The following is a 12,531-nucleotide window of genomic DNA, read 5'->3' as shown; positions in this document are numbered from 1 at the left end:
AATGCCTTTTTAAGTAAATGTTAAATGATGGGTGCAAATTAAAAACAGCATTTCTGCTTTGACGTCATTTGTTGTGGAGCGGATACAGAAGCTGCAGGTCTGTACAGACTGGCTTATACACGAGTCAGGACGACAATATATCGCCATTAGGGCTTGGGCAACTCATCGACTTCGTACAATTACAATTTGTAAAACGTGTGTCGATGCGTCACAAAAATAAGAGGGCTGAGGTCGGAGCTGGAGCACATTAAAGTTATGTCCGTGTAGAAACGGATCTTGTCCCTCATTCCTGGCGGTCTCATGGCGCAACCTAGAGCGGCACGTTCTCGGGAGTGTTGGCTTGAAGCCTTGAACGTTTTGAATGAAGCCCCGGTACGATGGTAAATATAAGCTTAACTTTATCTCTGCTCCTCTCTATATTTACGGTCAATCTGCCGCTCTCTCGTACTTGCTCGACCACTCACTCAATGCGCACTTCACGACATGAGTTCCAGCTGAGAGGAGAGGAGAGGAGAGGAGAGATGCGTTCAGGTTCAGTTGGGAAAAACTCAAACTTGATCTTTTTATAGAAGTAAAGTACCTTCTCAAAAACTTGGTTCTGTTGTTTAATTAGCTCACTACTCGTTTTAAATAAGTACTTAGGTAAAAATACTGATGAAAGACAGCCATTAAATTAAACTATGTGTCATAGCAATCCTTTTGAATTTGAGCTCCAGTTTTTAGGCATCTGAAAAAACTCTATTTTTATTATTATCTATTCTATTATTAATTTGATCATTATCAATATCACACAGTGACGTGGAAATTGGAGACTAAACAAGTAATCTTAAAAAAATAGATTAATCGAAATTAGGTCGAACCTAGCCAGGAGAGTACTTAAAACTACATCACCATAAAAGCAGCTGTATGAACATGTACTTTACGTTTGTGTCTACCTTTTGTATTTGTTTATACCATTGTGTACATGGTAATAAATGCAGTACCCGTTGGGAACAACAATTGTAGGAAAAGATTTAAATATACAGAGAGGGTAAACAAGAAGGTGAAACACTAGAAAAGAAAAAAAACAAACAAGCATGGGTGGTAAGAAAAACACAACAACAAGGTTATGTGAGGGGCAGCGGGCCTATAAAAAGAAGCCTACTGTCTAGATTATCTATAAGGAACCACTTATCACAAGCGAGCAGCCCCACACAGTGACTGATGGGCCTCCACAGACCATGAGTACCAGCACATTATCTGGTACACACAGAGCTGCTCTTTAAACACAAAGGCAGAAATATGAAGCATTGTTTCCTCTGCCTGTCATTCGGTGAGAAATATTCTATTTATTCTTGGTCTGAAATAGAGAGAATGTTTACTGTTTTGGTGCACAGAAATACACAAGACAATGCTGACCGACATATAAATCAAAGCAAGGATAAATTAGCTGAACCAAACCTGTAATTTGCAGCGTGTACCAGACCTCTGATTTAAACCCGAGAAGCTTGTAAAAGGTTTAAATAAATCTAAAAGTATACAATTGAAAATAACAACAAGTAACCTGAACCAATGTAACTTGTAGCAAGGCCACTCTCGCTGAGACAAGTCAACCAGACAAAACAGAGACACCAGAAGAAAAGACGAGGAAATGTTAATCCCCAAAAAAGCTCTTAAACACTTTCCATGTCATGAAATCGTACGCCCAGAACTAAAATATGTATTACGCCCAGATGACAGGAAAAAAACAATAAAATAAAATGTAAAATAACGTTTCCATTCAATCAGGATTCTTTTTTTTAAATTATTTTTCATAGCATTTATGGTCCAGTGCTTTCCTAAGGCTTTTGGAGGACACTAGAGGAATCAGTGATGACCCTTGACCTCCTTCATCCCAGTTTGCAAAGAGGTTAAGACACAATTAAGATGGTTTTAGATGCGTTTAAAGCAGCTGTGGAGGTGCATGAAAGGAAATACTTAGAAGGCCGCTTGACTCAAGGATCCTCGAAAGCATTGAATACTTGCGTTGTAGCTTTATGTCTACTGAGCTTTAATTTGTACACAAGGAGAGAATGTGTTTATAAAAAAAAAGTAGCTTCAAAATAATTTCCAAAATACACATAAACAACCTTCATAAGAGACAACGCTCTCTGTAACTTTCTACAGATTTGAAGATATCCAGCAGCAATAAGTGTGCACACAGGGTTTTGTGTGATGCAAAGCAAGCACCATGTATTGTGTGCAACATCTATTAGTGTAGGTATCTTCAAGTCAACAAAATATCTCTTCCACTTTTATGTAACTTTGGTTGTAATGAAGACCTTTCGGGCGTCAGGCAGGCATTGAAATGTTGAGCCATTATAATCTTTGCCTCCTACTCCCTGTGCTTTTGACAAATGCTGCAGACTTCTTCCTGGACTGAAACCCAGAAGGTCACTGTGGAGGAAAAAAAAAGGGTGGGGGAAAAAGGGAGCAAGGCTAGGAAAATGAGGAAAATAAGAAAAAAAAATGTGTGTCAGTCTGACGACATACATCGTGAAAGCTGACAAAAAGTGTACGTTAATCTTTTAAAAAGTTCCATGGCGAAACAGGAATTCACAGAGGAGACATGCTCGCACCTCATTTGACTCGAGGCTTTCTTCTCCATCTCGCCGTGTCACATGCAAACAGAGAGACAGGAGGAGGGATACACATCGCCGGGGTGCCGCTTTCTGTCCCGCTCCTCGTTTATGCGCACAGCGGCCGTGTCAAAGCTGCTCTCACACTCAATGGTAAATGACAAATTTGGATAATGCACACATAGAACCCTACAAAAATAAATAGGAGACATGGAGGCTTAACCGGAGCTAAATCCCGAGGCTGCTGGAGACCTGAGAGTGCGGATTACACCCCAGACGCCTTAAACAATGCGCCCAAATGTGCATCCTTAAAAGCATGAAATCCTTGAAGCATCAGAGACGACTTGTCATTTGCCATTAATATTCCAAGTTGCTTGTGCTTTGGGGGCCTGCATTGCACTTGTGTGTGCTGATGTGCCCTAAAACAAACACTTGCAAAGCCCTGAAGGCAACACCATTGTGGATAGCTATTTTTCTAGCAGTGGAATATTCTGCGAGAGGATGTCATAACAAAGGAAACAATAAAAGAGGCCACGTTCCTGCACTGCATGGGGTATCCACGAGTATAAATAGGCGGAAGGCAGTGTCAGAGGCGCTTATGCTTTATCAGGAAAACTGATGTTTTTGCTCTTAAAAAAACAGAGGAAATTTCACTCTGGCTAGAATTTTCCATGCATATTAAATAAAAAGTTAACTGTAAAACCCTGCAATCCTGAAAAGCAACCCAATCAACACCCAAGAGACAACAACGCACAGCCAGTAGGTGCACGTGTTTGGTCACTGCTGCAATGGTTGGATCTCTTACAGAAAGGTGGGTAAAGTCTGGCAGGGCGCAGGTCTTCGAGGTGTCAGGCTGTCAGCACCTGTCCTCGGGGATGGCCCTGTAATGTCCAGCCTCATTGGATCAGCAGCGGCCACGACCCGTGGGCGCCCTCTCTCAGGTGACATCCCCTATCTGCTCTGGCTCTATGATGGCCCTGCTGCTGCTGAGGCCACCCTATATGCACATGTAAGCATTTTCTCAAACACTTTATTCTATTTAAACCGAATGTGTACGTGAATGCAAACTATGTGCACATGTAAGGATCCAGATCTGGGAACATAATCGTATGATCAGCTGATTTTAATAATGGCATCATGTCATTACGCTGCACTGATTAAGCATTCCTGTCGTAGCCGCTTTGAAAAGTTCAGCATTAAAATGATCGACATGTCCATTAACAGAGGAAAGCAATGTACAACATCTCGAATCAAACAATTAATTTCACGTCGCAGACGGATTGACGTTTCTGAGAATATAACAGAATTATGCAATTTAAGCCGTAAACTCACGCAGCACACAGTTCCAGACATAATTGGAAAAAGTTCACAAAGACCTCAAGATGTCTAATTGCAGCTGTGTCGACTAATATGAAACAGAGCATAAATCAGATTCGTGTCTATTCATTAGCCAACATGTCTGCGAGCAGATTAGTGACGATGTCGGAGGAAGAGTCTGGTGAGAGCGCTCAGAATTACGACTTCCTCATTAATTGTTTTGCTTTCCATTGTGTGCATCAAAGAAATGTTACAACAAAGCACAAGCACTAATCGAATTGGCGCAAAAACATATTTAAATGGAGGCCAATATGCACTTTTGGAGCATGGGAATTTTCTGTTGGTAATTATAGGAGGGCATAAATTATCTACAAGGCTTTTACTAAAACAAAAGAGCCAGATGAAAACATAATACATGTGCGTGCTCTAAAGTAACAACTAATTTCCAAGTGGTCAAGCCACATGATGTATAACGGCAAACCCAAAAGTCTTAACCCCCATTTCACACGAGGGAGAAATGAGGCATACTGTCCCATTATATTGCCATAAATCACTTTTCGTGGATGGCTGACAGCTTTTTATCAGATCTAACCTTTTCAAGCCTCCATTAAGAGAGCTAACATTTTCAACTCTGACACATTTGCAGTTTACGAATCTCACAGCTGATTTGCTTTGGGGAGGGGAGGGTGGGGGGCGCGCTGGCGTCCAAGCTCATTTACACACAGGCTGGCCGTTGTGTTGGATTGGGGGAGGGAAAATAGGGAACAGGCTCAGAATTTTTTAACCTTACATATTTCCTTATCATCAGCTTTGTTCTTTGGTACAGTATATTCTGATTTACGCTATTGATTCTTTCATGCGACAAAACAGCTGCAACGACTGAACTAAAGGGCCATAAAGATCCTTCTTAATCTACCAAATTAATAATGTGTGGACTTTCTCAGAGAACAAATGCGAACAGCTGAGTCTAGACGAGAGAAATAAAAATACAAAAGGAAAGCATTATATCAGTTTAAGTGGAGCCCTTGTAGCCAGAGGTTTGCCCTGTGTCTGTCCTTTGGATGTCCTTTTAATGTCTATCGCGCAAGAATTGCGAAATCACGCGATAACATCGATGTTAAACAGAGCAAACACACAAACAGTTCAGCTTGCTCCTCCGAGGTTGATTATCTGCTCATTTGGAGATCATTCCATCATTTTTGTGCTTTTCCCATGGCTGAGTACACTACTTAATTAAAAGTGTTCTTTTTTCAAGATTTCAGTGTGTCAAAAACAGGAGTCGCTACCGGACAGTGGTATTTTATTTTGAAATGACCGGATGCCCAATGATGTATTCTTGTCTGACTTCCTGTTTGGAACGATCAAAAATAGACTCGCCGCGTATCTTTAGTGGTGCAAAGCGGAGAGACGCTTCTGGGACACGCCGGAGACGGACCGCGGCACGTGCTGTGGAATCACGAGCATTGACTTGAATGGACGCGATCAACTCTGGAGGTCGCGGTGCACACGGAACGCGCCTGAGACGGACGCTAGATAAGGCTCATACATTGCTGGCTAATATGTTGGTATCACGCTGTTCCTTGCTTAACAGCAACAGAACAATGGCAACTACTGAGCTGAACAGATGATAGATCTCCATCTTGAGCTGATGTAGCACGTGCCGAACTGAATGCACAAAGAGCGCATGTTACATGGTTGCTCTGATTAAATGCGTTGCTGCATGTAAACACCAGATCCTAATGGATCACACCCCATGTAAACAGTTGTTAAAAAGGTGTGCATGTGCAGCTATTGATCTCTAGATCTTTCTATCCATCTACCAAGTATCAGAACTTCTCTTTGTTTTTAACCTCCATTTCAGAGGACGAGCCTTACATAGGACTCCAATTATTGACAATATGAAGTAAGTAAACCTCAGAATAATGGTCATAATTTGTGTTTAGCAACAACAAAAAACCCCAAATCTGGACTGGATTAAGTATGTGATAAGATAAACTAATCAGACGAGTACAAGGGCACAACTATAGTAGCTGCTCGGAGACTTATGAGGCCAACTTTGCCAACCATAATTGATTTAAGCACACCATAATCAAGGAGGGGCAGTTAACGTGGCACCACACATGGGTCTATATTTCATTACATGCTGTGTTTAACCTTACCCACTTCTCCTAAAACACACAAGAGGCTCATTATGTGTTTAATATTCACCAGCAGGTGAATAATTTTTATGCAACTCTGATAGTTGGGCGAGATGGATAACTCAATTATGTGAACATCCGTCAGAGCAGAGGGCTCGCCGGCTCTGGAACGCCACCAGCTAAGATTGATGGCTGGGAGACACCAATCGCTGCTGCTCCACCATCTCATCCAGGCACTGGGCCTGAACACGCCGTTTGATTCTGCACAAGAGCGTTTTTCTCTCCATTTTTTGCCTCCGTTTTATCTTTTTTCTTGGGAGCATTGTAGGTGAAGCGTCATTACCCCTCACTCCACTGAAGAGGGGTTCATTATGGGGTTAGTGTGTTGGCAAGACTATTGTTTGGATGATAAATGCAGTTGGTGAGGGCTTTGGAGGGAAAATTAGTTATGTTTTTTCTTCCCGTCTACAAAAACATGTCCCCATAGCTCACTCTGCAAGCGCTCGAGGGCAAACGGAGAACAATTAACACAAGCGATGGCTGAAGCAGCTCAGTTAAAGCAAAGAGGGAATTCATGAAAAATAAGCAAATCACTGCAAATGTCAATCAGGGGCGATGAAGTAATTACAACCACTGCTGCGAGATTCCAAGGGCGGTCAAAGAAAGCGGAGTGGTGCACTGAAATGCGAGTTTGAGGAATGAAGGAATGGACAAACACCCTAAACATCAGCGCTTCAGGGCTCGTCTCAGGAACTGAATCCAGCTAATGAGAAGTGAAAGGAGGGTGATGTCACCCCATCACTCTCTTGTCCCCCCCATTTCTCTCTTGGTTTGTTTTTGTGACTACAAAGCGTTGACCCTAAATTCACTCCCTTCACTTAAACACACACGAGCGTGCACATGTGCGCACACGACTGTACCTCAGACGATAAAGAGAAAGACGAGGTACGTTTTCAAATGTCAGCAGTAAATGTCAATTAAAAATTACAAGGGTGCTGGAAAAGGTAGCGTCTGAAGGAAGTGACATTTTTCTCTTTTTGACACTACAATGTTTATCTGACCGGGCTGCTGGCTGACATGACGGGATCTGCTTTGTCAGTTCCTTAATACACTCGGACAAGGCCGCCCCAGTGAATATCAATGAGAGACAGCCACGGGCAAATATGTAAGGCTGTATCAAACCCTAACCGTCCAGTCAGCCTGTTAGTATTCTGATATTCTGACCTACTGTAAACTAATGCCACGAGTACCAAAGAGGAAGACGTGACGCCACTTTCCTCAATCCAAAAGAAGAAAGAACGTCGACTTACACAGAAATATTCATGGAGACATCTGATCTTCATGTCGTGCTGCCTGTGGTGCAAGTGAAATGAGCAAATTATTTTAAGTTTGACCGACACTGACCGAGACGGCAATCATTTAAGTGCTTCCTCATTAAACCTGGTCCAGGAATGTTCTGGAGCTTAAGCAAAGCTTTTTATTGTCACTAACTCTCTAAGAACATTAAATGAGGCCTATCAAAGATGGTTACCATCAAAGATGGGCCCTTTATACTCAATGACAGCGCTTTATTCTGGAGGCAGGCCCTTTCCAAATAAAACTGTGTTACTCCGAGAAAATAAAACACACCATTGATTTTGACCTTGACCTCATCTCCTGCGTTTTAACTGCTTAATGATATTGGATGAGTCATCTTCCTTGAATGTCAAATGATTGTTCCGCTGGCAGCTTCAGAGTGAAATTCAGGAAGTCATTTTCTGAAGCTGGAAACATTATTTTCTTTGTATTGTATTAAAATAAAAACATTTTAAAACGTTCTTAGAAGCTACTGCTTAAAGTACAAATTAATGTTACATCTTTTGTGAAATGTCTCCCAAGAAATCCGGAGTTTTAAGAGTCGAGAAAAAGAAAGAAGATTAGGTTTAACACACTTTTTGAAAGGGTGTGTTTTGATCTATCGATCTAATCTGATACAAAACCATACCTGAAGAATTGATTCACGACAAACAGCTCCCTCTCTGTGTTTAAAACTGGGCCCTGATCTCGTACCGTCCAGGCGCCATGATGACAAAAATCAAAGAGAGAAAAGAGAGGGTCTGGCTGTGCCTGGGGGTCTGGAACCTCCCGGCGCTCCAGCACCATGTCACAACATGTCAGCTGGCCGTCACGGCTGAGGGGGGCCGGGGCCGTAGCGAGGCGTAGGAGGCAGTGTGGGCGACTTTTCAAATTGGTGACTGGAACCTCTTGCCAAGGGAGGCAGGGATGTAAAGACCATGTGTGAGCGACCCCCTACTCTCCTGTCCCTGTGTGTGTGTGTGTGTGTGTGTGTGTGTGTGTGTGTGTGTGTGTTTGTGTGTGTGTGTTCGTTTTAACACAAAAGTAGCTCTACTTGAAGCCAAAATAACAATGATATCTGCGCTAAATGGTTTGGATGATGAGTGATGAACACGTGTATGACAGGTGCTCAAAGCCAATATAATTTGCTGGTATTGAAATAGAAACACCTTCCTGTTTAATTTATTGAACAGCTGGAACACTACAGGCCATTTCAGGCTTATTCTAAGAACGAGCACATTAATCACAAAATAAAAGGGGTAGAACCTTAAAACCTCCTTGTCAGCTTTATGTTTTTAGAGTGTGAAGAGAAAGAGTATCTGCAAAATGATATTTTCTCAAGAATCAAGTATGATCAGGCAAAGCTCAGTGGATGTGAAAGTATTGCGATTGCCTTTGCCAGGGAGGAAGTGGTGCTACAAGAAATATGGGTTGCCTTTATTACACTGACGGTATTTGGTTGTGGTCAAAAAGGAGAAATAAACAATATGCAAAGTGGGAAATATGAGTTTCAACATGTTATAAAGATAAAGCAAACACGTTGTATAAAGAGGTGAGAGTGCAAAACTAACCTGTTCCAGTAGCTCCAGAACTGTTCGGTGAGGTAGGTGCGATGACTGTGGTCGTCTCCGAATGAGGCTTTGCTCTCAATCCAGTGTACGATGTGACCCTCCACGGCTGTAAGACAGAGAAACACTCAGGAAACCAGTGACGATAAGGCCACACAAGCAACATCCAGAAAGGAAAAGTGACATTTCCTATCCTATCCAAATCAAGTTAACAATGTTTTAATAATTAAATAATCCTGTCTGAAAAAAGTTCACAGGCAGTTTTTCCAGATGAAATATTAGAAATGTAAATACTAACCTATAGGAACCTCCAGGATGATATCGGGTGTTTTGTCGTAGCCCATAACTCTCAGCTGGTTTTCATCTGCAGAAGATAAAGTGCATAATTTTAACATCCGACTCTCGACTTTGCAGTTAGTTTTACTCTTCACTGCAGTTCCGCTGCATCAATCACTGGCGGCTAACCCAACAACCTTCACTGGTAACAAAACCCCTTAGTGTTAGCAAAGAAGAAATAACAGTAGAGGACAGCAAGCACAGTAAAACCATTAACTACACCTGCCACACATTCGCTGTGGTTGCACAAAAACCCGTAAAGCCCAGTTACAGAGCTGCTCCCTGCTTTGGCAGAGCTTTATAAAATATACAGCAAGGGGACAAGGTTGGCATTATAGACTCTGTGAGCCTGACCCCTGCCTGCGCAGGCCGCAGCCATTGTCCTTGACTTCTGGTGCGCTTCGGCCATTATCCCTCCAACACCTGATTTCTCCATTAAATCTCAGGCTGACCAGGTCATTCAGTTCCAAGGGCCTGCCTCTTTGTCTCCAGCCAAGCTCAACTAATGGGGCATGGAAGGGAATTGAGAAGAGATGGAGGGTGGCGGTGTCAGCGGTGGAGAGGAGGAAGCATCAGCCAAGGGGGGAGAAGGAGAGCTGAGGGAGGTCAGCGAGGCTGCCAGAGGTCTGTGGAAGAGAGGGGCATCCAGGGTGTGGTATTGTGTATGCGAACAGAGGGCCTGTATTCATACCTACTGGGCTGTTGACATTGTCATGTGTGCCCTGATCGCCTTTTTACATCACCTTTGATTAAAATTAATGGGCCATCCCCGCTGTTGGGTAGCTTATTTCCAATTCATTCATCAGATGGGGTGAGGCGGCCTCTGTGGCCCTCGTGCCGCCCGAACTCTGACAGTTTTAGAACAGTCCTCCGTGCAGCTCGGAGGAAAGGTCAGCACTGCAGGTCCAAATAAATGATATGGTCTTAATGGCAGAGGGAATGACTTTTATCCTTCATCACTCATCTGACCTAGGGGATGGTGATGGGATGGGGGGGTAACGTAGGAAGGGAGGGTTAAAAAATCTGTTTCACAATTTCACACCTGGACACTCTACTTTGATTTAATATTGTTGGAACAAGACAATGCTGTAAGGAAAGAAGAAGGTATTAAGAGAACAATCTATATAACAAATATATGATTGGCTAAAAAAGGCTTTACAGGCAAAGATACCTGAATGGTGACAACATAATACTCATGTAAATATGATATATCTAGACCTACTTTTATTCTTTAAATATCCATTATATTCTGGTGCTTTAACATCCAAAGGTATTTGATACGAGCTTCTTGGTGTTTGCCAATCAATAGGAGATAACATCCAGTGCATCAGTCATGTCCAGGTCTTCCTTTACTAAGCCAATAGATAGGCCACACAGCCACGGCCAGACTGACTTAAAGAGGGGGTATTATGCTGTTTCACATTTTAAGACACATATATAACTTTACAATGTTGGATGTCCAGACTAAACGTGGGTGAAGTTTCAAATCTGTAGGTAAAAGTATGTTGGAGTAATCCCCAGGCTCCTCAGCTCAGTCTGCAGGCTGCTGTGACCGAAAGGTTTCACAACGTTTTTTCTACACGGCACACTTTGTAACGTCACAAAGAGCTGGCCAATCAGGAGAAAGTGGGCTTGTAGGGGCGGGGTTTCTTAAAGGGACAGAGCTGACTGAGTTGTTTCAGGCAGAGGCTGTATGAGGGCCTGTACAGAGCACCAATGTAAGAGTTTTTTAAACTGTAAATGATGCTAAGCTACTCCACAGGCATCACAGAGTGAAATATGAAGCTTGAAATTAGCATAATACCTCCCCTTTAAATATCCATTGTATTCTGGTGCATCAACATCCACAGGTATTCGATGCAGTGGATGTTATCTCCTACTGATTTACAAACAGCAAGAAGCTAGTATCAGTCACGTCCAGGTCGTTCTTTACTAAGCTTACAAAAAGGCCACACTGCCGTGACCAGAAATGTGAGGAGAAGGTCAAACATGGCTTACCTAGGAAGGAAAGGTTCCTCTCCTGCAGTTTGTCTCGTAGCAGCACCTCATGCTCTTGGCCAATAGCGCTGAGAATACAGAGTCAAGGATTCCAACATATAGCAACAGGAACACAAATACCATGTGTACTGAAACACCAAAAGGTTAGGGTAGCGTGATCTAAACAGGGGTCAAAATGTTTAATTAAATTAAAAATTAAAATAAAATTTCTGTAGCAAAAAAATTCATGTATTTAACTGGAAAATTTTTTACGACAGAAATGATAGAATGGTCAGCATGTGCGGTGATGTAAGCTGAAATGTGCATGTGTATGTTCGTCATGACTTTAGTACGCCGTCTCTTATACTGGCGCACAATGCAAAGTAATAGCACGTCTATTTTTGCCGATGTATTTGAGAGCACAGTCGGAGTTTTCAACTTTAATCTGCTTCCACAGCAAATCTCCAAAGTGCATTACCTAAATGAGGAACATGAAACAAATGCCAATTTGGCAAAATGTATAAAGTGCCTGGACTAGCTGATCCACTCATTCCCTCTAAAATCCTTGAAGAAAAAATGCTTTTAGAATAAATGCCGTCTTGCATTAGGATGCATGCTGCTTGAAGCTGCAGCAAGGAATCCGGTAGAATATCATATATGCTCATATTTGCTTCTTTCAAAGCACACAGTGGAGGGGCGGTTATCATGAACTCTCTCTGGCAGAGTAACAGACTCTTAAGTTGACTCTGACGAGAGGACAGCCAAAGAAAGGTAAGAAGGGGGGCTGTGGAAGGAGGGCAGGAAGGGACAGGGTTGACTGGCTATGAACAGAACAACCCAACCCCACCACACAGATGAAAGCTTGGACAAATACAATAACATGCAAGCACACACATTAACACTTATTCAAATAAGTCTCCTCCCCAAGGATTCAGTTGGTCTGCTTCCCAGCTGTTTGTCCCTAAATAGTCTGGACTCACTCTCTGCCCCTTTAGTCAAGGCCCAGTCCCTGCTGAACAGGGAAGGGGCATTTTTAATTGGGCATAGGAAGGTAATAGAAACACTGTAAATAAAAGGAGTAGAACCAAATTATGAACATACTTATATAAGATCGAAATTAATACTTTAAATCAGACACATGTGCCCAGAGCTCTCCATGGTGCTGAATGTCCTTAGAGTGATCAAATTTACATGAAATCCAAATAAGAATGATTTAAAAAGTCTTACACAAAATTACAAATCATGAGGGTTAAAATAAATAAA

At 42.3% G+C, this 12,531-nt stretch overlaps 1 protein-coding gene across 1 annotated transcript in view; it reads right to left on the bottom strand.

Moving 5' to 3' along the window:
• cdin1 (CDAN1 interacting nuclease 1) overlaps positions 1 to 12,531 on the bottom strand; it is a 57,326-nt gene that overhangs the window by 17,307 nt on the left and 27,488 nt on the right. The window contains exons 9-11 of the mRNA XM_069662036.1: positions 11,290 to 11,357; positions 9,254 to 9,319; positions 8,959 to 9,064 (exon numbers count right to left, since the gene is read on the bottom strand). Coding sequence (XP_069518137.1) covers positions 8,959 to 9,064; positions 9,254 to 9,319; positions 11,290 to 11,357 — 240 coding nt within the window. The remainder of the gene's footprint in view (positions 1 to 8,958; positions 9,065 to 9,253; positions 9,320 to 11,289; positions 11,358 to 12,531) is intronic.

The sequence above is a fragment of the Semicossyphus pulcher genome, unplaced genomic scaffold, assembly GCF_022749685.1.
Source record: "Semicossyphus pulcher isolate SPU_LCO1_2020_fin unplaced genomic scaffold, fSemPul1.0.p SCAF_14, whole genome shotgun sequence".
NCBI lineage: Eukaryota > Metazoa > Chordata > Actinopteri > Labriformes > Labridae > Semicossyphus > Semicossyphus pulcher.
The sequence above is the reverse complement of the archived record's forward strand: the minus strand, read 5'-3'. Positions and strand labels throughout refer to the sequence as shown.